Below are 26,006 nucleotides of genomic sequence, written 5' to 3'. Positions count from 1 at the left end.
TCCTCGTCGTTCTAGGTCTTCCCCAGTCGCGAGTCCTAGGCTGGAATGTTCCGTGTTCCCTAAGACGCCGATCAATTGCTTCGAAAGTCTTCCTGTCGGAACACCTTCGTTCTGGAAATCTGTCTCGATACAAACGTACCGCGCCACGGCTATTGCCCCGTGCTAATCCATACATCAAATGTGCATCTGCCAACTCCGCATTTGTAAACATTGCACTGACTGCAAAACCACGTTCGTGATGAACACTAACCTGTTGATGCTACGTACTGATGTGCTTGATGCTAGTACTGTAGAGCAATGAGTCGCATGTCAACACAAGCACCGAAGTCAACATTACCTTCCTTCAATTGGGTCAACTGGCGGTGAATCGAGGAAGTACAGTACATACTGACGAAGCTAAAATGAGCTCTAACATAGAAATTAAGCGTTTCCGGACACATGTGCACATAACATCTTCTCTCAATTTGTGTGTGAGGAATGTTTCCTGAAAGTTTGGCCGTGCCTTCTCGTAACACCCTTATATATATATATATATATATATATATATATATATATATATATATATATGTGTGTGTGTGTGTGTGTGTGTGATAGCTGTAAAAGTAATTCGATCGGAATAGAAAGACAGTTTTTGTGAGTCGCAGCACTTGGAGCATTATTGTGTCTTGAACTGACTAACCCAAGGGTTAGCGATCGATATAATGTCTTGCTAAGGCGTCGATAACAGTAATGACCCCATTTATTTGATCCGAGGCTGAGGTACATTAAACAAAAATCGTATGCACTGAAGCAACGGTTGTTTAGTGCATGCTTGAAAGTGCTCCTTTGACATGTTCATGTTCAAGAATGGTAGTTACTGTCGTTACACACAACCCAATAGTACAGAGCGTCATTCACATACCATGCTAGACAGGGTGTTCACGTCACTGCAGTTGGCAGTGTCAAGACACAAAACAACAGCGCTCTGAAGTCTTCTGTCTTCCAAAGATTTGCAAGAAAGATCTGCATGTATTGTATTGATCAACAGACCTATCGCTCCAGGGTCCTGCGAAAGCGACAGCGACTGCGGGCAGCAGGAACTGCAGGAAGGGCTTCCAGGTGGCGATGCCGGAGACGTGGGCCTGCGCCGCCTGCTCGTCTGGGCACTGCTGGCCCATCTCCTCTGGCTGTGCGTCTGGCCAGCACGCCTGGGGACAGCAATACGTCTGGGTGAGGCAGAGGCAGAGTGGAGAAACAGATGGAAAACAGAAAGAAAAAGAGAAAAAGTTAGATGGGATGTGCATGAGTGAGAGGGAGAAAAAGAAGTTGAAGAGAGGGAGAGGAGAGAGAGAGAGAGAGAGAGAGAGTGAGGGGAGAAAGTGAAAGAGCTGAAGTGAGGGAGAGGGGAAAGAGAGAGAGAGAGAGAGAGAGAGAGAGAGAGGAGAGAGAGAGAGAGAGAGAGAAGGGGAAGCATTTGGAAGGGAATTAGATGAGTGAGGAGAAGAGAGAAAGAGAAGGGGATCTTCTCACAAATAGGTAGCATTTTCATCTAGTACTTTAGAGGCCACTACTTTTCACCTATAACACTTAACAATATTTTATGCCAACACTGAATGACATTAGCTTAACAAGTAGTGTAAATTATATTTATTCATCTACACTCCAAGACAAAAAAAAAAAAAAAGACGCACCATGAAGGAATTATCCGAATAGGATGGAAATCGGTAGATGAGATGTACATGTAAAGACAAACAAATTATTACGATTTCAGAAAAATTTGATGATTTAAAAGAGCTTCGCCAATTGAGCAAGTCAATAACACGTCGTTTATGGAGCACCACCTGCGACACTTTCTGCGCAACCCACCTATCATTTTGCACGACAATGCGCGGGCGCATACAGCGCAAGCTGTGGCTGCTGTTTTCGGTCGATGGGACTAGGAATACTTTACCATCCACCGTACTCCCCAGACTTAAGTCCTTGTGACTTGGATTTGAGTCTGAACATGAAGGAACCACTTCGTGGCATTCGCTTCAGAACTGTTCCAGAGATTCGACAGGCAAGAGACCGCTCCATCCACACCATCAACAGAAATGGTTCTGCTAACGGTATACTACGCCTTCCACATCGCTGGCAACGGATTCTACACAACACTGGTGACTACTTTGAACAACAGTAACAGGTGCAAACACGTAGTTCTCGCTTCCCACGCCTGGGTTCCCGGGTTCGATTCCCGGCGGAGTCAGGAATTTTCTCTGCCTCGTGAAGACTGGGTGTTGTGTGCTGTCCTTAGGTTAGTTAGGTTTAAGTAGTTCTAAGTTCTAGGGGACTGATGACTATAGCTGTTAAGTCCCATAGTGCTCAGAGCCATTTGAACCATTTTTTTGCAAACACGTAACTCTATTTTATCGGATGTGAATAAGTAGTTGCCACTATTTAAGTTCCAATCTACGTAGTAGACACCGTTAAAAATTCACGAAAAACCTTCCACGAAAGACTTCCAATATCAAAATATAATAATTTCATCTACTGTTTTGGTGCATTACGCAAGACATAGCAGTTGCAGTTAGCTTTCCGAATATTTCGGTTTAAATTTTGTAATTTCTGAAAGGCCGAGCAGGTGCAGGTAATTGGTGCAAATGGCTCTGAGCACTATGCGACTTAACATCTGAGGTCATCAGTCCCCTAGAACTTAGAACTACTTAAACCTAACTAACCTAAGGACATCACACACATCCACGCCCGAGGCAGGATTCGAACCTGCGACCGTAGCGGTCGCACGGTTCCAGACTGAAGCGCCTAGAACCGCTCGGTCACAACGGCCGGCGCTACCATAACTGACCGAAGCATTGTCAATACTATTCTTGATAAAATTCTAATAGGTAATTTACTATTACATCTTCGTCATCCAAGAAAGTTACTACAAATGGGAAAAATTTTCTATTGACTTTATTGGACGCATCAGTGGATACTGATAATGGACTGTTTTGATCTTTTATGTTTTACGAGAGATTTTACAGAATATGGCGCCAAAACGTTACTCACGAAACCCTCCATTTTTGTTCTACATAAATGCATCTTTGAAACCAGCTCATTGTAGGGTACAGAATCTAATTTATTGCCACAGACGAATTGTAACTATGTCCATGTTTTACCTCGTGAGGTTTTAGTGAGTTCAACTGCAGCTGTTTTAAATCTTCCGAAAGTGGGACAAGAAATTTAGTAATGTTAGTTTTTTGATCGCTCCTATAAAACGTGCTTCTTGCTAACACTATAGTGAATAAGAGCCTTCACTCCATCGTTCCTTACATTAAAAGAAGATTAACCAACTGTACATCTGGCCCGGCGTTTGTCGTCTCCCTCACAACGCCAACTGGGGAATGTTTAATCTTGTAGACACTTTTTTTTTAAACCACAAGAACCGTGAAGACGTTTTGTTTCTCTGGGCGGAGAATCCATATTTTACGGTAAGTTCATACACGGTCCAGTTTCGTTAAAGTTACCACCTGACAAAAGCCTGAATAACCTCCTTTTGCAGCACGGACCTGCAGGAGGAGAGCGTACGAGATTTTGGAAGATACTGACAGGGATATGGAACCATGCCGACTCGAGAGCCGTGGCCAGCTGCGCCAAGTTTCTCGACAGAGGATCCATAGCGCGAACAGCCCGATCGAGGTGTTCCCACAGATTATCGATTGGGTTTCAATACGGGGAGTTTGGTGGCCAGGGGAGTACGGTGAACTCATCCTTGTGCGCTTCGAACAACGGCAGTACGAGGGGCGTTTGAAAAGCCCGTGCGAAAATAGAAACTCCTTACGTGTTTAGGGTAATTTTTTTTTATTTTTCAACATAGTCTCCTTTTAGACTTATACACTTCGCCCAACGCTGTTCTAATTTGTTGATCCCTTCCGAATAATAGGAATTGTCCAAGTCTGCAAAATAGCTACTAGTTGCTGGAATCACCTCTTCGTTTGAATAAAATCTTTGTCCCGACAGCCATTTCTTTAAATTGGGGAACAAATAGTAGTCCGAAGGAGCCAAGTCTGGAGAATAGAGGGGATGTGAAACGAGTGGGAATCCTATTTCCATTAATTTTGCTACCACAACTGCTGAGGTTTGTGCTGGTGCATTGTCGTGATGGAAAAGGACCTTTTTGCGGTCCAATCACCGGCGTTTTTCTTGCAGCTCGGTTTTCAAACGGTTCAGTAATGATGAATACTATTCATCTGTAATAGTTTTCCCCTTTTCCAGATAGTTGATCAGGATTATCCCTTGCGAATCCCAAAAGATAGTCGCCATAACCTTTCTGACCGAAGGAATAGTCTTCGCCTTTTTTGCTAACCCATTGTTTAGATTGTTGTTTGGTCTCAGGAGTATAGTAATGTATCCATGTTTCATTCACAATGACAAAACGACGCTTAAAGTCCTGCGGGTTCTTCCTGAACTGCTGCAACCCATCATTGCAACACTTCACACGATTCCGTTTTTGGTCAAGCGTGAGCAATCGCGGAACCCATCTTGCGGATAGCTTTCTCATGTCCAAATCTTTATGCAAAATATTATGTACCCATTCAGTCGAGATGCCCACAGCACTAGCAATCTCACGCACCTTAACTCTTCTGTCATTCATCACCATATCACGGATTTTATCAATGATTTCTGGAATCGTATCATCCACAGGGCTTCCAGAACGTTCTGCATCACTTGTGCCCATATGGCCACGCCGAAAATTATGAAACCACTCATAAACTGTTCTAATTGAAGGTGCAGAGTCACCGTAATGTTTATCAAGCTTCTCTTTAGTCTCCTGAGCTGTTTTGCATTTCATATAGTAATGTTTAATCACCACACGAAATTCTTTTTTGTCCATTTTTTGACAATGACTCGACTTCCTTGATTCACACGAATGCCAAACACAAAGAAATCGGCCAATATGGCTGAAACTTGGTGTGCGTTCTTTCCAAAGATGCTACTAACTAAAAATGACCTCGATACGCGCTGGTGGTGCCATCTCTCGGACTTTGCACGGACTTTTCAAACGCCCCTCGTGCACTGCGAGCTGTGTGACGCGTTTCATTATCCTGCTGATAGATGTTATGGCACCGAGGAAAAAGAAACTGCGTGTGGGGGTGCACTTACTACCGAAGGAAGGAAGCATATTTGTGTTGATCCATTGTGCCTCCCAGAACGAAGAGATCACCCAGGGAACACCACGAAAAGATTCCCCAGACCACAACGTTCTCTCCTCTGACTTGGACCCTTCTGACGAAGTTGCGGGGCCGTACACGCCAACGGCCATCTGTCCGATGGCACATAAAGCGTAATTCTCCATTCAGTGGACGTCCAGTTTCGGTATCGGCGGGCATATTTCAGCCTTCGTCGCGGATGAACAAAAGTCAACATGAGTGCGTGAACCAAACGCCCGCTGTGGAGGCCCATACGCAGCAACATTTGCTGATCGGTCGTCGAGGAGAAACTGTTGCTAGCCCGTTGGTTCATTCGGGCGGTGAGTAGCTAAACAGCTGCACGTCAATTCGATCGTACACATCTCCACAGCCGTCGTTCAGCCCTGTCCTCTGTGGCTCGCGGTGCACCACGGTTGTCTCGGCGCCGGTTTTGCATAGCGCCATTTTACCATGCGCGGCATACTTTAACCAAGGTGGCATGCGAGTAGTTTAAAGACTCAGCGGTTTAGGAAATGCTTCCACCCTTGGTCCGAAATCCAATGATGACGCCCTTTCGGACGTCAAATAAATCGCTCCGTTTCCAAATTACGACAACCACTGCCCTGTTTCCCGCGTCCTCCCGACACGCTTTGTACACCCTCCACTGCTAGTGCTGCCACCTGTCGTCTGTGGGTGGTTATTGCACGTTGATGTCGAACGTACGTGGTAGTCACATGTGACTGGACAGTGTAATATGCTTTCCAATATTTCTGAAGCAATCAAAATAATAATACGCAACCTACTACAACAGTTCGTTTTAAAGGAGATAGGTATACCTAGGGAAATTGTTGGCCATAAAGCAAGTGATGGTACTGATCTCCCATGATACACAAAACGGGTCAGGTCGTTGTTGCAGAAGCAACGAAAAAAGCATGCCAAATTTAAAAGAACGCAAAATCTCCAAGATTGGCAAAGTTTTACAGAAGTTCGAAATATGGCGCGTACTTCAATGCGAGATGCTTTTAATAATTTCCACAACGAAATTCTGTCTCGAGATCTGGCAGAAAACCCAAAGAGATTCTGGTCATACATAAAGCACACCAGTGGCAAGACGCAATCAATACCTTCTCTGCGCGATAACAACGGTGAAGTCACTGATGACAGTGCCACTAAAGCAGAGTTATTAAACATGGTTTTCCGAAACCCCTTCAACAAAGAAGATGAAGTGAATATTCCTGAATTCCAATTAAGAACAACTGCCAAGATGAGAAACATAGAAGTAGATATCCTCGGAGTAACGAAGCAGATTAAATCACTTAATAAAGGCAAGGCTTCCGGTCCAGATTGTATACCAGTCAGGTTCCTCTGAGAGTATGCTGATAAAATAGCTCCATTTTTAGCAATTATATACAACCACTCGCTCACAGAAAGATACGTACCTAGAGACTGAAAAATTGCTCAAGTCACACCAATACCCAAAGAGGGAAGTAGGAGTAATCCGCTGAATTACAGGCATATATCACTAACGTCGATTTGCAGTAGGGTTTCGGAACATATACTGTATTCGAACGTTATGAAGTACCTCGAAGAAAACGATTTATTGACACATAGTTAGCACGGTTTCAGAAAATATCGTTCTTTTGAAACACGACTAGCTCTTTGTACTCATGAAGTAATAAATGCTATCGACAGGGTATGTCAAATTGATTCCATATTTTTAGATTGGAGATTTCGACACCGTTCCTCACAAGCGTCTTCTAAATAAACTGCATGGCTACGGAGTATCGCCTCAGTTGTGCGACTGCTTCGTGATTTCCTGTCAGAAAGGTCACAATTCGTAGTAATAGACGGAAAGTCATCGAGTAAAACAGAAGTATCCGGCGTTCCCCAAGGAAGTGTTATAGGCCCTCTATTGTTCCTCATCTATATTAACGACGTAGGAGACAATTTGAGAAGCCGTCTTAGATTGTTTGCAGATGATGCTGTCATTTACCGTCATCAGATGATCAAAACGACTTGCAAAATGATTTTGATAAGATATCTGTGTGGTGCGAAAAGTGGCAATTGACCCTGAATAAGGAAAAGTGTGAAGTTATTCACATGAGTACTAAAAGAAATCAGCTAAATTTCGATTACGCGATAAGTCACACAAATCTGAAGGCTATAAATTCAACTAAATACTTAGGGATTACAATTACAAATAACCTAAACTGGAACGATTACATAGATAATATTGTGGGTTGAGCAAACCAAAGACTGCGATTCATTGGCAGAACACTTAGAAGGTGCAACAGGTCTACTAAAGAGACTGCTTACACCACGCTTGTCCGCCCTATTATGGAGTATTGCTGTGTGATGTGGGATCCGCATCAGGTGGGACTGACGGATGATATCGAAAAAGTACAAAGAAGGGTAGCTCGTTTTGTATTATCGCGAAATAGGGGAGATAGTGTCACATAAATGATACGTGAATTGGAGTGGCAATCATTAAAACAAAGGCGTTTTTCGTTGCGACGGGATCTTCTCATGAAATTTCAATCACCAGTTTTCTCCTCCGATTGCGAAAACATTCTGTTGGCACCCACCTACATGGGGAGAAATGATCATCACGATAAAATAAGACAAATCAGGGCTCGCACAGAAAAATTGAAGTACTCGTTTTTCCTGCGTGCCCTTCGAGAGTGGAACGGTAGAGAGACAGCTTGAAGGTGGTTCATTGAACCCTCTGGCAGGCACTTTATTGTGAATAGCAGAGTAATCACGTAGATGTAGATGTAGATTACATACGATTAAAATGCTCTTGTAATATAGTAATATTAACTTAACTATAGGAACCTTCCTTTCTATTGTGATTTTTTTTTTAATTCGCAAATAGGTTAGATACACATACGAAACACCGCACACTCTGTTACCCACATGCCCCATTTCATATGTTTCGTGGCCTGAATGGGACTGTGAGTAGTATCTTCAGTTAAATGTGGCGAATAAGGGTAGTGTGTCGAAGTGTGTCTGGTCATTCAGTACTAAACTTGGGTTGATGGACATGTGTTTGTTAATTTCCGATATTTCAAGGTATTTAATCTTCCTTCTTTTATGGATGTGATGGAATACTTCATGTTTCACCTTGTAACTATGGGCTTCTTTAAGCAGGTGGTCTGCAAAAGTAGAAGCTCCTTTTCTAAGTTTCCAACTTCTATGGTTTTCCTTCAAGTGGGTATATACTGCCCTGCCAGACTGACCAATCTAGAATTTGCCACAGTTACATGCAATTTTATATATTCCACCCTTTTCCAATTGGGCAGAAAGTATCGAACAGTGTTGTGTACGTAAAATGTGTTATTAAATTCCTGGCTACAACCTGTGAGACTTTTCCTAAGCATGGAGTTGTGCACCATTTATTGAATTCTTGAGGTCGTAAGATAAAGACAACGCAGGAAGACAGTACACCTTTTGTTCCTGCTTTTTGGGCATTCTGGAGTCCACTAATACAGGTGGATAGTCATTGTCAGACGCTATTTGTTTGATTGCATTTAATTCCATTTGGAACTCGTCTTCATTCATGGAGATGGATATTGTTTTGTATTGTACGTTAACGAGGGGCCTAGAAGCGACGGAGACGCTCCGTCCCCGCTGCAGCCGCAGTGGTCCACAACCCCCACCCCCCTCAACCCCCCCCCCCCCCACCCCCGGAAGAAAGTGGATTATTTTTCAAAAACTATGTTTGGTAACTGTGAAAACCTATAGCATAGTCTGACAGGGCAATATATACTCGCCTGAAGGACCACTACAGAAGCAGGTAACTTAGAAAAGGAGCTTCTACTTTTGCAGACCATCTGCTTAAAGAAGGCCATAGTTACAAGGTGAAACATGAAGTATTATATCACATCCATAAAAGAAGGAAGATGAACTATCTTGAAATAATGGAAATTAATAAACACTTTTCCATCAACCCAAGCTTAGTACTGAATGACCAGACACAGTTCCCTTATTCGCTACTTCTAACTACAGATACTAATCATAATCCCGTCCACAGCATGTTGTAAATTACTTCTCTTACTCACATCTCTCATTTCCTTTATTTCAGTTACTATAATTTCTCTCTTTGTGTAAAAAAATTTTTAGTTTGTGCAATCACAGCTGCTTCGCTCACCTGCTTAATACCACTGCTATATCTTATCTGTTTGTAATTTAAAATTTATTAAAGACAAGATTATTTTGTTCAGCCACATCTTTGGAATATGTCACCAAAGTTCACTGTTCAGTTATTTACTTCTATGTAGAACTGTTGTAATATGTCTATAGTTCATTAGTTAATGTGTTATATATTTTATCTTAGTTGAATAATCCTACATCGCATTTACACTGAAATAATCTCACGTGTCTTATTCCTAATTCTAACATTAACGTTTGTCTTTCCTGGAAAGATGCTCTGTACATTGTAATGGAGCATATTAAAAGCTTTACTTTACCGAAGTATGCGATACCCTCCAAATTCAACCAATTTAATGAGTATTTATGATTATAGAAAAGTTATTGTGTATGTTAACAATGATTGCATAACATGTCTTCATAAACAGTCAACCCATTAAATTATACTGTATAACTGGCCCACACAAAAGTTAATATCACTTGATCACTGATACAGCCAATGTCATCATGTAAAAACACTAAGTTCATCTTAAATAATTAATATGAAGTACGAAAAATAGTGGCCAACTTAGGTATTTTGGATCTCCTTAAATAAAAATCACCCAGTGAAACCTATTTGTTCACTAGGAGCGTTTTCACTCAGTATTCACATAATCAATCCTATTTTAGACGAAAAACAATGTAATTCTTAATAATTCATGTTATTTACTTATTTATGCAAATTAGAGAAGTCAATTGACAAACTTCTAAAAAACGGCCTTTTTGTAACAAAGAATTCTTCTGTCAAGTCAACAAATCTGTTTGTCATTTTAATAACATGTTAAAAATTAGGTCACTCGATGCAAATTAATAACTTTTCTGCACAAATTATGATAACAGATGTACATGTGACTTATAAACTATATCTCTTTTTAGTAGTTCTTTGACAATGTTATAAATACAAACAGCAAGAAGGGTCGGGGAGGCAGTCGGAATGTCACTTTGGCAAAGTGTGTTTGTGTGTTATTGTTTGAGGTGGATAAACAATGCAAAGAACATGTAAAGGAAGTACTACTTTGTGTTGTGTCATGGTCTTTGGTGGACAGTGGAATTAAGATGGCCACCAGAGTAATAAATATTTGAAGTTTACATATTTGTTGGTTTCGCTCGTTCTTTATCATCAAAAGCACATAAAAAACACGGGACCTCATGTTTTTAACCCTAGACACCAGATTTAGAGCCAGCACCAGCATCGAGACACAGCAGCGATCCAGAAAGCAGCAGAGATTACTACAATGCATTTTAATGGCGCCAACCTAACATCAAGTGCTAACAAGCTCCGTAAATTAGAGTGAAATAGTGCGATTATAGTAATTAGCAATATCTACGACTAGGCGACCATTACAACATGCACTAGTTTAAAATCTTTGACCAAGCAAAATTTCTCAGCACCACATACTTATTTTGTACCTGACGATGGTGTAATAGTCGGAAACCATTTCGTGTAACAAATAATAAATACTGTAGAATATTACACCAGTGTGTGTGTTTCATTCACAATGTATGAAATACTCTACCAAGAACAGACGGAATGAAATCAATGAAATGGACTACCGTTTCAGTGCTTCTTGAGCAACGCATGGTGATCATGTTGTGTGTGTGTGTGTGTGTGTGTGTGTGTGTGTATGTGTGTGTGCGCGCGCGTATGCGAACATAGAACTTTGACCCTTCCTACGTGCAGTGACATTCACGATGTGTTTTTGTTTTTCACAGTTCGTCTGTCACATTTGAAATCTTTCTTTTTGAAGCACTCTGTGTAATGGTTGCATAATAGATAAATAGCTAGATGGGCCTTCGCTTGTCGTTATTCCCTGCGGGCCAACTACGTAATCACTTCGCGCCATTTTTTTCTTTTTTTTTTTCGTTTCTTTTCCGACGCTGCCGTAGCTCTCGCATTGTCTCGGCACTGGTCATTTTAGGCTGTCTGGATTCTTTTCGACGCGATCGTTCCTGTGACTTACGTTTTCTACAGTCCCAAGGATATTTACGAGTCATATGAGACCACATGTTTCAATGTTTTCTAATTTTAAATTGAATGCCGATTTTCACTTACATTCTGCCTAATATTTATATTGTGCTAGAAGTGCTGTGTGCTAGAATTGATTCGCAAGTTTTTCACAGACACCCGAAACAATGTCCTAGCTAAAAGCGTTTTACGCGGCAGCAAATTTAATTTCACACAAAGCTAATTCGTAACAGACAGGTGCATGCGTCTACATTGGTGCAATGACGTTACAGGTAAAACAAATACCACGCGACAAACACGTTTATGCAAGATCTACCCGTTGTGGCCTCAACTGTTGTTTACACATTCTATTATCGTCATTATTAGCGATTCAGATCTGACGGTATTCTGTCACAAGCGAATAGACGTTTTCACCTGTCGGCAGGGTGCATAATATTCGTTAGTTGCAAAGGCAGGATCCCACCTTGACTTGATGACCCGGCTGGCTACTTTGCGTACTATCATTTGCGAAAACCTCATCTCGAGATCTTGAACAGAATAAAAGAGTGTTACATTTTCCTGCATTAAATGACCTCACAGGTAACGTCTACAACCATAAGGTAACAAAACAATGTATTTTGTGCTCACCTGCGCTCTGAAAAATAATCCTAGCTTGAAACTACAAACTGAGATATTTGGACACGTAAATGAACATAAATATCTGAGAATATTCTTCAATACAGCAAACGATGTAAAATACGAAATTAAAGTTAGATATCAAAATACAAATAACACATGTTATGCCGTATCAAGTATCTTCAAGACCAGAAATATCTCCAGGATATCCAATATGTTTTTCTTTTAGTTTCTTTTAGCCACATGTGCATCCACTTGAAACCTAGACAGACAAAGAAACTGAAGACATCCTCAGTACAATGGAAAGAAGTAAAAAGCTACGTCAAGTTTTGGGTAGTGGATGATGGCGAATCCCCCCCCCCCCCCAAAAAAAAAAAACCCACATGGAAAGATACGATCTATTTAAAGAACGTGACATTGTAGCTAACGAAAATACAAGCTAAAACAATTAAATATGGGGTTTTGAAACAACTGGCACTAAATTTTTGTGGAACAAAGCTTCGTTGCTGTGCATTTTCTGATCTTAGTAAAGAATTTTCTGGTAACTGAAGGGTAGCAGACTGTTTCCGAGAGAGGCGGCTTAGGACTTGCTCAGCTGATGTTCTCAACGGCAGCCGCTCCTGCGCGAATGCGAGGTCGTCCAGGTGATAACATTTTCAATCTGTGATCAGTCTGACCGAGGTCTGAAGTCCAAGGGTAAATCGTTTATTACCTGGAATGGAATGCTGACCTCCAAGCACTGTGTAGACACGAGATAATCCCTGCTTTGCCCTCGGCGAGCCGCCATCTTAACCCTTTTAGTACCTGAAACCACCATTTTCTTATTTTTATTTTGAGGTACTAGTCCCTTTAACTGAAACCACCGATGCTGCCGAAAGTCAGAGACATCTAGTGGTACTATGAGGTACTTCTTCGAATTTTGTGCAATGTACCAGTCGCTTATGCATTCAAAGCAACGTTCTGCGCGGAGATTATGCTACGTGATTGTAAGATATTGTGAAATGCAGTTTTTTTGTGGCTATATTGAGGAAATCATGGACAGTGAAATAAGTATATCTAAAGTTATTGTAACGTAAATCAGAGTTCATACTACTGCTTTTATGAGTAGTTTAGAAATGAAACCACTGGGGCAGTATTTAGTTTAGATACAATATTTATTATATTTTAGACCAATTTTTGCATGTTATTTAGGACTATAATTTGTTTTAGGCATGGATATTTCGAGATGTGGGATTGTGCCTAGGAAAAATTCGAATTTACTTTCAAATATTTGGGTGGTTGGTAACTGTATATTCCGGTGGTTCCAAAGCGAAACCATCTCTGTATGTTCCGGTGGTTCCAAAGTGAAACCATCTCCTTATAACAATTGATTGATTACTTTTTACCAATTTATTATTGTATTCGTTGCTTACTATGATAATAGAGGTTAATTTTGTGAAAAAAATTAAATTATATGATTTTTCTTATTGTTGGAACTGACCACTTTCTAGCATATCTGGACGATGCAATATGAGTGTGGAAAGTCCAGTTTGATGCAGATATTTCGATAGAGACACTATTTGATGCTGTCTAATCTATGCAGATGATGTCACACTTCTGACCGAAAAAGAAGATGATGCATAATAAGAACGTATTTGTTGGACAAAATATGTAAAGAATATAACCTTAAGATCTCAACAGGAAAAGCAAAGAAAAGGTCAAACACTGTTCTTGATAATGAAATATTAGAACAAGATAAACTGTCTGGGATGTGAGATGACATCTGAATACGAGTATGACAGAGAAACAGAGAAGAAAGTAGCAAAATTTTTTAATTCATGTGGAACAATAAATATACCCCTGAAAAAGAAAACATAGAAACATGAAATTTTGTAACATCATGGCTGTTCCCGCTTTATTGTATGTGAGTTATGGATTACATATAAACAAGAGAGTACAATACAGGTAACATTAGTGAGATTTCTCTGGGCATAAATATGATGTAGTAGAGTAGACATAATTATGAATGATGAAATTAAAAACAATGTGGGCATTTATAAATCAGGAAATAAAAAAACATGAAAGAACGGAATGGAATGAATACATTAACAGGATGAGTAGCTAATGATTATCTCTCAGAATCATAAGACACAAACCTAAAGGAACAAGAAGTCAAGAAAGACCGATGAAAAGAGAGATATTGCAAACAGGCGAACGCCTAACGCCTCGAGTGGCCTTTTGAGTTGCTAAGTTTCTTTCCTCTTAACCGTAATTGTGTGGGTTTTCAGGTGAACTATTTCAGCAAGATAATGAATGACTGTTAATTCTTTCTTGTTGTTTCATCCCCCTCGACCGATACGGGTGGTGTGCGTACTTTCAACCGTACAAACATCCCGCTCTTGAGCCATATGGTTTTAAAATACGTAAAATACAATTAAAACATCAAGCATTTACATGTGGTTTTGGAACTTTTGGAATGATTTACATTGATGGTATTAAAATATAACTATCGAGTTTTCTGTTCTTGAATTAAAAAAGATGCATCAAATAAAATATAAAAATAAAACGTTAGAAAAGAAATACAAAATTTTATGGATATGTTCAAAGATTTTCAACAATGACGTTTACACACAGGATTATGACACTCAGTCGTTTGCAGAACTTAAGGACTAAAGTAGCTTCCGCGTTATGTTTCATTGGCAAGCAACATAGTTTCATACATCTTGGACCATACAAAGGAAGAACTGCTACATTACAGTACAGAAGGTAACTTAAAGAAATACACATGAGAGGAAGAGAAAGGAGACTTTTATTCAAAGGTAATAATTACACCGTAGGTACAGCGTTTCACGTTGCTCCCGCGGACATAAAAATACGGCGGGACATGGTTCCCACGCAATATCATGACTCCCCACACCACAACACCTGGACCACGAAAACATTCGTGTGCGATAATGTTGGTCATTCCCTCATATGGCGAGAGGTGGAAGCACAATAAAACTATCGAACATGATCGTTTTATTGGTCCACGTGTTACAGTGTGGGGAGTCATAATGTTGCATGGCCGTACTGTTCTTCGAATCTGTGAGCACGGTACACTCACAGCTCAACGTTATTTTCACACTATACTCCTTCTCCATATGCGTCTTTGAGGCCTGTATTCTGCCCTGATTTTATTTCTATGGATGACAATGCGCGATCGCAATGAGCAGCCCAGGTGGAGGAGCTCTTGGAACGAGAGGACATTCAGTAGATGGACTAGCCTTCCCACTCCCCCGACGTAAGGCCCAACGAGTACAGGTGGGATTCCTTAGGGAGACTTATTGCAAACGTCCACATGCACCAACGTCCGTCCACCATGTTCATCAATATCTACGTGATTACTCTGCTACTGACAATAAAGTGCCTGGCAGAGGGTTCAATGTACCATCCTCAAGCTGTCTCTCTACCGTTCCACTCTCGAACGGCACTCGGGAAAAACGAGCACTTAAATTTTTCTGTGCGAGCCCTGATTTCTCTTATTTTATCGTGATGATCATTTCTCCCAGGTGGGTGCCAACAGAATGTTTTCACAATCGGAGGAGAAAACTGGCGATTGAAATTTCACGAGAAGATCCCGTCGCAGTTGTCAACCGCGCTGGTGAAGGAATGGAAAGCGCTGTCACAAGAAAATCTTACCAACCTTATGGCCAGCATAGGAGCACATTGCAGAGCATGCATTTCCTTCCGTGGATGATCATACACCTTATTAAGGACCTGGTCCTGTCTTTTGCAAATTTCCAGAGGACCACCAAGATAGCGATGACTTCAGCGTAATTATTGTCTTTGAACAGAAGTTTCATTTCTTGTCATCTCTTTACGTATTTCTTTCAGTTACCTGCTATACTATACAACCTCAGTTTTTTCTATGGATGGTCTGAGTTTAATCGAACTATGTTATTTGGCTGTGACACATCATGAGAAAGTTACTTTCATTCTTAAGTTTTGCACTCCAGTGTAAATAGGAAAAGTAAAAAATGTATCATAGATCCAACAAGTTAAAAAAGACCCCATGAAATGCTAGACAGAAGCAGTGGAAGTAGTCGACAAACATCTGTTAAGCCAAAAGTTGAAGATCTAAAAAGACCAAGAACCAAGTGCACTGAAGAAAGAAAAATAGCCCACGTACAGAAAATAAGAGCCATGTGGAAGATCAGGCACACGAATCTAAAAGGACTGTGTGCTCCAGCAGCGTTAGTACACAAATAAAAATAGTAGTAACACTGTTTTACCGAGCGGGGTGGCGCAGTGGTTAGACACTGGACTCGCATTCGGGAGGACGACGGTTCAATCCCGCGTCCGGCCATCCTGATTTAGGTTTTCCGTGATTTCCCTATATCGCTCCAGGCAAATGCCGGGATGGTTCCTTTGAAAGGGCACGGCCGACTTCCTTCCCCGTCCTTCCCTAATGCGATGAGACCGATGACCTCGCTGTCTGGTCTCCTTCCCCAAACCAACCAACCAACCAACACTGTTTAACTGTGTTCTAGAAAAAATTGTAAGGATCTGGAATTCGGAGCTAAAAAATCACAAAATTGGACCAATAACTCTGGGAAGGAAAACTAATGGAATTAAGGTAAACTGCTTGGCTTTTCCGGATCATTTAGCAATACTTTCAGAAAACCTGACAGAAACAGTTACTCAAATAAACATTCTGGAAAAATTAGCAAACAGAACTGGTCTCAAAATTTCAACTTAAAAACCAAAATTCATGACAAATATAAAAAATGCACCAAAATACATAGAAACACACATAGGTAAAATAGAGCGAGTAAATACATTTAAATATCTTGTAGAAACTACACAACAGTATGGACTAGAAAAATCTGCAATAGATGTAAGAATTAACAAAATGGAAAGAGCATATGGTTTGACCAAAAATATTTACAACAAGAAATGTATATCTAGAAAAACAAAACTAAAACACTACACCACACTGGCACGACCAGAATGTTTATATGGATCTGAATGCCTAACGATGAACTATAAGATGGACAAACTAGAGGTACTGGAAAGAAGGATTATTAGAAAAATAATGGGTACAATGAAAACTGCAGATGGTTGGAAAATAAGAAGTAATGAGGAGATCTACAAAAAAAAAAAAAAAAAAAAAATAGAGAAAATATCTGAAGTAATGGCCAAACGAAGATTAACCTTTTTTGGACATCTCTATCGAATGGGTGGAAATAGACTAACAAAACAAATACTCCTATATTTCTGGAAGAAGAAATCGACAATAGCATGGATTAAAGATGTAAGAAAAGACCTTGAAAGAAACAACATCAAAGAATCAGAAATAGCAGAAAGAAACCGTTTTAAAAACAAAATACTAAATTTGGAAGGCTTTCAAAGCAGAAGAAATAAAAAATCGGGAACAACATGGACAGACGTGCAATCGGAAGGAATTGCATTGGCATAGTTAGGAGAAGGAGGGTTAAGCTTGTGGTGTGTGGGGTAAACAAAAGGTTCAGATGGGTTGTAATGTAGACACTAGACTGGGGTAAGTGCTGGGTGGGTAATATGAATAAGGAATGGAGCAGTGGACACGGATGTGGGCTTGACCATGGTTTGAAGAGGAAAAAAGTACGGAAAAAATGTAGAGGGAGCGAGCTGAAAGATTGTTCCGCAATCTCTGTTAGATATTTTTATTCACATAACCAGTTTCGACATTTTATTATCTCGTACATTATTTGATTGTATGGCTACAAGCAGATATTCTAAGTGATATGGTATCAGTAGAAGGGGGAGAAACTTTAATTTGCGACAGATCCATTAGCTCTATCTGACAGGCTGAATCAAACTGTACATTTCGTGCGAGAGTATAAATATACGAAACCTCGAAGCCGCTCGTGTAAATTAAAATACTGAGACAGTGCTTACAGTAAGATCCACACTGCCAGCATGAAATATTATGGTTTATGATCCATGCACTCTACGAAACGCAATTATATTTAGAGCACACTCTATAAAAATTATTTTGACCATGGAGTAGAGACAATCTCTGGTAATACAACTTTAAACGAAATTTGTAAAATTTGTAATAATAGTATTGAACTCTCTAAAAAATGGATACACATAGTCTTCCTCTACGGAAGGGGAAACATACGAAGGTAGGCAGAGATGTACATTTGATCCTTACCTGCAAGCAAATGGAAAATTTTGAACAAATGGAACTCTTTTAGACAGTGACACTAGACCAAATGTAATTTTGTATGTAGATGACGTAACTTCTATTGCGGAGAATGAATATGACCTTAAGATGGAAGTCTATAAGTTACAGCAGATAGCCTCAGATTACAACTTAACGTTGTCGGTAGATAAAACGAAAGCGATGACACTTCAGGGCAGACAGCCACAAGATCTAAAATAGTCTTGAATAATAAAATCTTGGAACAAGTAACACATTTGAGATATCTAGAATGCGACATCACTTGCGATTATAACCATCACGCAGACCAAAAATTACATAAATTTACTTCGATAAATGGAACCATCGCAAAAAGTGGGCCGAATAAGTGCATCAAAGAAACCCAGCCGCAGTTTTATAAAAAATAGCAGTACCAACTCTTACTTATAGAAGTAAAGCAAGTAAAGAAAGCAGAATACAAGCTGAAGAAATGAGATATCTAAGAAGAGTGGAAGAATGTAACAACGGAAGATCAAAACAGAAATGAGCATATAAGGAAAGATTTATGAATATATAACCTAAAAGGAATGATAAAGAAAAATATGAGAAAATGGAAGGAACATGCAGACCGCAGAGGTGGAGAAATATTCCCGGTAAAGGCTTTCAATTATAAATGCAATGGAAGAAGAAATGTAGGAAGACCATACCAGAGATGGAGTGCTGTAAAAGGCAGTTTTCCTGATACATGAAATGTAGAAGAAGGAGATTTGTGAGCTTACTTATCTCACATCGAGATATTTAATATCTTTCGAGATACTTAATATTTTATTAAAAAATTACTACGTAATTGTTAGCCACGATGAAAGGTGGAAAGCATATGGGGTACTGTGCGCCTTTAAGTTTTCGCGGCGCATTGAATAATCCACAAAATTTCGGGTGTGCATTCACTGCAGCCCTAGTTCTTTAGCTGATATTTCAGCAGCGTATTTTCCAACTGTCTTCCGAGCGAGCCAACAGACAATGGTAGGAACAGATATGCTCGAAATGTCAGGTGAAGAAATAGAGTTTCAGTGAACGCTCGTCCGAAATCTAATGAATTGTACGAGTATTGCATCATAGGAAGTTCATTCACGATCTTCCTGATCTGCATCTGCATCTACATCTACACAGATACTCCGCAAGCCCACGTACGGTGCGTGGCGGAGGGTATCCTATTTTACAGAATTCACAGAAATTCCGCGAAAATTCAAATTTTACAAAATTGTTAAAGATGTTGTGGCCACTTGTTGGAAAGGTGCCTGGAGGCTTCTGTCTCCAGTTCTTCGTCCGTCGTTTGATGATTTTTCTGACACTTCGCTAGCAGGAGTGGCTGGCGTTGTCGAAGCTTCAGCCTCCAGCAACGACGAGCACGTGTGCCCTCATGCTCCTTTGCAGTCCAACATCGGGACAAAGTAATATCTGAAAGCCCCAGAAATATGGATATTACACGATTCGACAAATGGGGCAGATGCAGACCCACAATGACCCCTTTTGAAAGTGTCAGCTGTTGGTGACGCTGCAACACCCAAGTACTCGGCGTCTCCCTCACGGTGATTACTCAAAATCTGCAGCTGTTCACGCCCCTTATATACCCTACCATTCCTGTTAACAACACTAAACACGAACAACACTATACACTTCGGTGGTCGTTCTACCTGTCACAGAGAATTGCAGCTCCAATCACTTACATATCCGCCGATGATTTGTACGTGTACGAAGATACATTGACATCCGACCTTGTCTCCTGGATGCTTCATTTTTCTTGTCAGGAAGTGTATTTATTCCCCTTGATTGCGAAATAACTGCATAACACAGCACTGTGAAATCTCTCGGTGGACTATTGCTGCGCCTGGTTTCACCGCCACGTTACGTCCAGCCCCCGTGTTGCCACACTATATGACCAGGTCTGACAGTGGTCAAAAAATTTCCTGACAACCAGGACATAGCATGTTTTTCTGGATGGAGAGACAGCTACAGCCACATGATAGTGTAATAGGAGAGTCGCTGTTGATGTTATACATCAGTCTCTGGGTTGTCGCAGATTATTCAGTTATCTATGAAGAAATACCATCTGGTGAAAATTGCAGCATTGTCCAGTTAGATCTAGACAAAATAGTAGCCTGGTGCAACGTAAATAAATTAAACACTTTAACTATCTAGGAAAAGACATTTGTTAAGGTTATAGACAAGACGTGAAATGAAAATAAAAAGTATGCGGAACAACAAATAAAGCCCGTATACGATAAAAAGAAAGTCAGAAACAGACTGAAATATGAAACTGTTGTCTGTATAATATTGTTTTTTTTTCTTTATTGGATTACAATTACCCCCCCCCCCCCAACGCCCCCGAGGGGGGGGGGGGGGTGAGCGGCCGTTAATATGATGCTATACAGGTCTACAGAAAAGTTAAAAAAACATAATGAGAATATAAACAAACAAGAAAAACAGGCGATAAAACGCTGACATTGTAAAAAGCTGTAAAATGGCGGAAAGTTGTGGAATTTAAAATATAAAAACACTGCGTTGACGATGCGGATGAAGATACACAAGAAGGAAACAGGCACAATTAAAAAACACCGTGACAGTCTGGTTTCTGTTTGCACGAGATAAAAAACACAACTGGCGACAGTATGGTGGCTGTTTGCAACACTGACAGGGGACGCACAACACTGAACACTCTCTTATAACAGCACTATACAGGTGACACTGCGGCAAAAGGGGGGGGGGGCAGACCTATGAGGGGGAAAAGGGGGGTAGGAGAGAAAAGAAAAAAAGGGGGAGCCGATGGAGGGGGGACATATAAAATGGGGGTTGGGTGGACACGAGAAGGAGTGGGAAAGGCAGGGGAGGGGAGAGAAAAAGGGCTCGTGGGAAAGAAGGGAGACAGAGAGAAGGTAGAGGGGAAAAAACAGGATGGAAGAGGGGGAGGGGGGAAGAGGGAGCCCGGGGAAAGGACAATGGAAGTGTAATGGTACTTTGACTTCCGCAAAGTTATAATTTACGACCGCGCACGCAGAAGAGCGCTGCGCCAGCGACCGATTTTATAAATAATTTTGTTCTTTTTTTTTTACTTTTGCGTAGTTTTTTGTTTTTAAGAACTAAAGGAGGACTCTCTCTCTCTCTTGTCTTGATACGAAAGACGTGTATTTTTCGGCGACGTTGAATGTGCTTTTGGTGAAAATTAAAATTAAATTTCAAAGTGATGTTGTTTCAATAGTTAATGAGAAGATAATAAAATAAAAAGGTAACACTACAATTGGCGTCCTGGTGACAGGACGTGCAATCTTCGGATTTGATACAAGTGCAGTTAGGATTTGATACAAGTGCAGTTTGGATTTGATACAAGTGCAGTTATTATAAATTTTGGCCATCAGAAAATGAATTTGGACTAAGTCTCATTCATTTCAATTGTAATGTTACGTGCATGAAATTTACAACAATATTGTTTTCCCTGTTATTAATTTGTGTTAATTTTCATTTTCATGTTGAGGAAATTAATTTGGTAAAAAAAAGGGAAAAGGATAACGTTCCATAAAATAATTTGCACGGACGCGAAAGAAAAATTTGGGATTGAAAACTATATATTTGACGCTACATTTGCAACATAAGACTGAAAAAAAATGGTGAGTACAGCAATTTACATTTTTTCCAGTTTCAAGCAGCCATCTGTACTTCCTTTATTCCGATCCATTTATTTCGAAATAATTTTTTCAATTTGTAGTTAAAATTGATTTACTACTATTATTGCAAATGATAAGTGAAGAGCATATTCACAGTCATTTATTTGTGAGAGGGAAATTTCAGTGCCAATTTTATAATTCAATTTCTAATTAGAAATCATATAGAAATATCCATTTCCATAAGAGAAATTTCAGATTTCAACATATCGTATTTAAAAAAAATTTTTTTACCATTGGAAAATTTTATTTGCAATTAATTATGAAAATCGCAAGATGGACGCTAAACGCGTAGAAATTGTTTCCGCAGACGAGCTTAGTGAAAGTGACTCATTGCAAAACATGTCCGACAGTCAAATGAATATTGAACTTAATAGGGAGGATGTTCAAGACATAATTTTACCGGATCGATTAAGACAACAACCCCTATATTTAAACAGATATACAGGCGAATGGAGAGTGAGTACTACGCGACAAAACGTGACATTGACAACGTCAACGTCAGAACCAGACATCAATCAGACACGAAAAAATGACGAAACTAAAACACAGGACTCTGACATGCTCAACCAGATTCTGAAGTTACTTGGTGACCAAAACAGAAAATTTGACACTTTAGACAAAAGATTTGACGCTTTAGACGACAATTTAAAACGTGACATTGGGAAATTTGACACTAAATTCGATGAACTGACACGGGACATGAAACAAAATTTTGAAAAACAGTCGAGACAAATTGCCGACTTGACAGAAACCACCAGTAGTCTTGGAAGGAAATTTACTGACTTATCAGACAAGGTTACGAGACAAGAAAAGGTATTTGTGGAATTCAGTGACGAGACAAAAACTGACTTACAACGATGTAATGAGAAATTGTTAACAGTAGTTTTTGAACAACAGAAAACCAGTACCCAAGTTGACGAATTACGACAGTCACACAATTCCGTAAAAACAAACCAAGAACACTTAGACCTGACGATTACAGACCTTTCAGACCGATTAAATGATGTAACATTGGAGCAGAAATCCTTACAGGAAAAGTTAGAAAAGCTTGAAGACAGAGCAGATGTAGCATCTTTAAAGAATGACACAACTCTAGCAGAAAAACTTGTACATGAATGCAAATTATGTGATGATTATTTAGATGAGAAGTTTGAGACAATGACACAGATCATTTTAGATAAGACAAAGGAACAAGTAAAGGGAGAAACAGATAATATTCTGAAAGAGGTACGTAAACTTAAAGAGAATGTAATACCAAGTTCGTCAGTGATACCAAAACCCATAACAGACAACCAAAACATAAATGAGACTCATAATAATGCTAGACCCAGCACACAGCCGAAAATAGAATTACCAATGAGTGATACAAATCTCAATGAACCATTTTCAATGCTACCACAAGATCAAAATTACTATCAGACATCACCACATACTATGCACAGTTTGACACAGAATGCTGGACCCATAATACCATCGGGAGTAGCTGATGAAACATTAGTACGACATGGATACTTTCAGACATTTTCATGTGATGAGAAAGACAAAGTGCATCCGATTGTTTTTATCCGCTCTTTTGATGGTATTTTCCCGAGACATTGGTTAGAAGCCGACAAAATTCGATATGTTACAAATTTGTTACGTGGAAGAGCAGCTAAGTGGGGAGCAGCAATTAAAAGGCGATGTTTAACATTTGAACAGTTTGAACAAGCATTTCTTGAGGAATTCTGGTCGATCACAGAACAGCAAAGTTTAAAACGAGAAGTATACAATCCAGAAATTTACAACCCGAAGAAAGAGACTTTACGTCAATACTTTGAACGCTATCTAGACAAAACATTATATTGGACAAAACCAGCAGATTTACCAGATGTAATTAGAACACTTAAAAGCCACTTACCATTTCCTTACCGTGATAAATTAATAGGAGTGTCCGAGGACAACATAAAGAATTTTTTCAGTTATGTTGATGAGATAGATGTTGTTTACAGAGATGAGATCAGGAATTTCAATCAATTGTATCCGATCCATCCAAGCAATTCGCGTACGCACAACAGAAATGACAGAGGCTATTGGAATCCGCCTCCGACACCACAACAAAACACTCAAAGAAACAATTCACACTACACTGGGACAAATCCATTCAATATTAGGAGAAACAACTCGCAGTATTGGCAAGGAAACAGTAATTATTACTATAATGGTTATCCGAACAATAATTACAATCAGAACAATAACAGTTATATTCAAAATAACAACAACAGAAGAAGGAACCGAAATTATAGAGATCAAAGAGAGGATAACAGGTACCATCCAGGATATTTTCAGAGAAACAACATCCAACAACATCCAAACATGTATTGCAGGAATAACAGTAATGACAACACCAGTTACAGTCATGGGCGAAATAATGTATGGGGAAATCACAATGGACAACCGCCACGACACATGCAATACAGCAACCCTCAATTTGTACCTAATGGAACTCCCAATGCGACGCGGGGTAATGTCAACAACCAAACAGCTGATACTTGGGTGACGCGCGACAGAAATGTAAATATTATTGAGTTGGGCAATGAACCCAAACCCGCAGCAACAACCGAATTTGCCGGAAAACGAACGACGACCGAGCTAAGCGCTCGAGTTACGGTCAGTAGGGAGCAGAGCGCAACGGAACCGACGATTTGTTTTCTCCGATATGATGACAGTAAGAAAATAGAAAAGGAATTATATAAGGATGTAGATTTTAATAGTACTAGTAAAACAAAGAAGATTATTCAGGCTATAACACGAGTTATGATTGGTAGTTATGAAGTGGAAGTAATGTTAGATACAGGAGCAGCAGCAAGTGTCATTTCAATGTCCTTATATAATGAACTCAAACAAATAATGAACATACAAACATTGCCAGTACAGAATTGTCACATTATAAGTGCCACCGGTAACAAATCAAAGAATGTGAAATTTCAAGTGCTAATTAACTTCACATTTTCAAATATACCACTCAATTACGGATTTCTGGTAGTAGACAAATTAGTTATGCATTGCATATTAGGAATTGACTTTTTGAATGAATATCAAGCAATCATAGATTTAGAAAAAGGGAAATGTCATTTAACCGTAAACCAACAACAACTGACAATAGAGTTAACACAGGGTAAAAACTTAAACAGTAAACAAGGTAAATTTGAACAGTTACATTTTGTGTATCCACCAGCAATAAACATATGTGATTTAACTTTTAATGAAGCTGTATCTCAGGGAATTAAACCTAATGATTTATATGAGAAATGCACAGAATCTGAATATCTGACGAAGGAACAACAACTTGAATTACTTGAAGTTTTGCAGCAATTTGCTGAGGTATTTGTGGAGAAACCTGGAATTATTAGAGGCTATACTTATGAGATGGATGTTAAACCACACAAAACATACTGTAGAACATATTATAATATTCCTTGGTCAAAGAAACCCGCAGTTTTGAAAGAGATTGAAAAAATGCAAGCTTGGGGTATCATTGAAAGGTCACATTCACCATATTGCAGTCCGATCCTAGCAGTTAATAAAGAGGATGGTAGTGTAAGATTAGTGCTGGATGCACGAGAAATTAACGAAGTTATAATCCCAATCAACACACGACCTATTAATTTGGAAGAACAACTTTTAAAATTTCATAATGTACAGTATTTAACCAATATCGACCTCCGCTCATCATTTTGGCAGGTGAACCTCCATAAAAACAGTCGTAAATACACTGCATTTCTATGTGAGGGACGTAGTTATCAATTTTGTGTTCTACCCTTTGGTCTACGAGTGAGTGCTGGAGTATTTATTGAAGCCTTAGATGCTGTTCTTGGACCACAATTGTTATCGCAAATCACAGTTTATGTTGACGACATTGTCATTGCCACCACTACTTGGGAAGAACATGTAAATCTTTTGAAGCAACTTCTGACTAAATTTTCTGATGCAGGTGTCACTATCAATTTATCAAAGACGAAATTAGGGAGGAGAGAAATCAAATTCCTTGGTCACATCATATCAACTGAAGGCATTTATCCAGACTCAAGAAAAATTGATGCAATAAAGAATTTTCCATCCCCACAGAATCGTAAACAACTCAAAGCCTTTCTTGGTCTATCTTCATTCTTCAGGAAATTTGTACCCAACCACCTTCTTAACAGTCCACATCTTCTATCTTTACTCAAAAGAAATAATATTTGGAAATGGAC

General features: G+C 39.6%; 1 protein-coding gene across 1 annotated transcript in view; it reads right to left on the bottom strand.

Moving 5' to 3' along the window:
• LOC126159423 (uncharacterized) overlaps positions 1-26,006 on the bottom strand; it is a 196,226-nt gene that overhangs the window by 45,158 nt on the left and 125,062 nt on the right. The window contains exon 3 of the mRNA XM_049916524.1: positions 1,030-1,187. Within this exon, the coding sequence (XP_049772481.1) occupies positions 1,030-1,187 (158 nt within the window). The remainder of the gene's footprint in view (positions 1-1,029; positions 1,188-26,006) is intronic.

The sequence above is a fragment of the Schistocerca cancellata genome, chromosome 2 (assembly GCF_023864275.1).
Source record: "Schistocerca cancellata isolate TAMUIC-IGC-003103 chromosome 2, iqSchCanc2.1, whole genome shotgun sequence".
Taxonomy (NCBI): Eukaryota; Metazoa; Arthropoda; class Insecta; order Orthoptera; family Acrididae; genus Schistocerca; species Schistocerca cancellata.
This window is presented reverse-complemented; position numbering and strand designations above follow the sequence as displayed.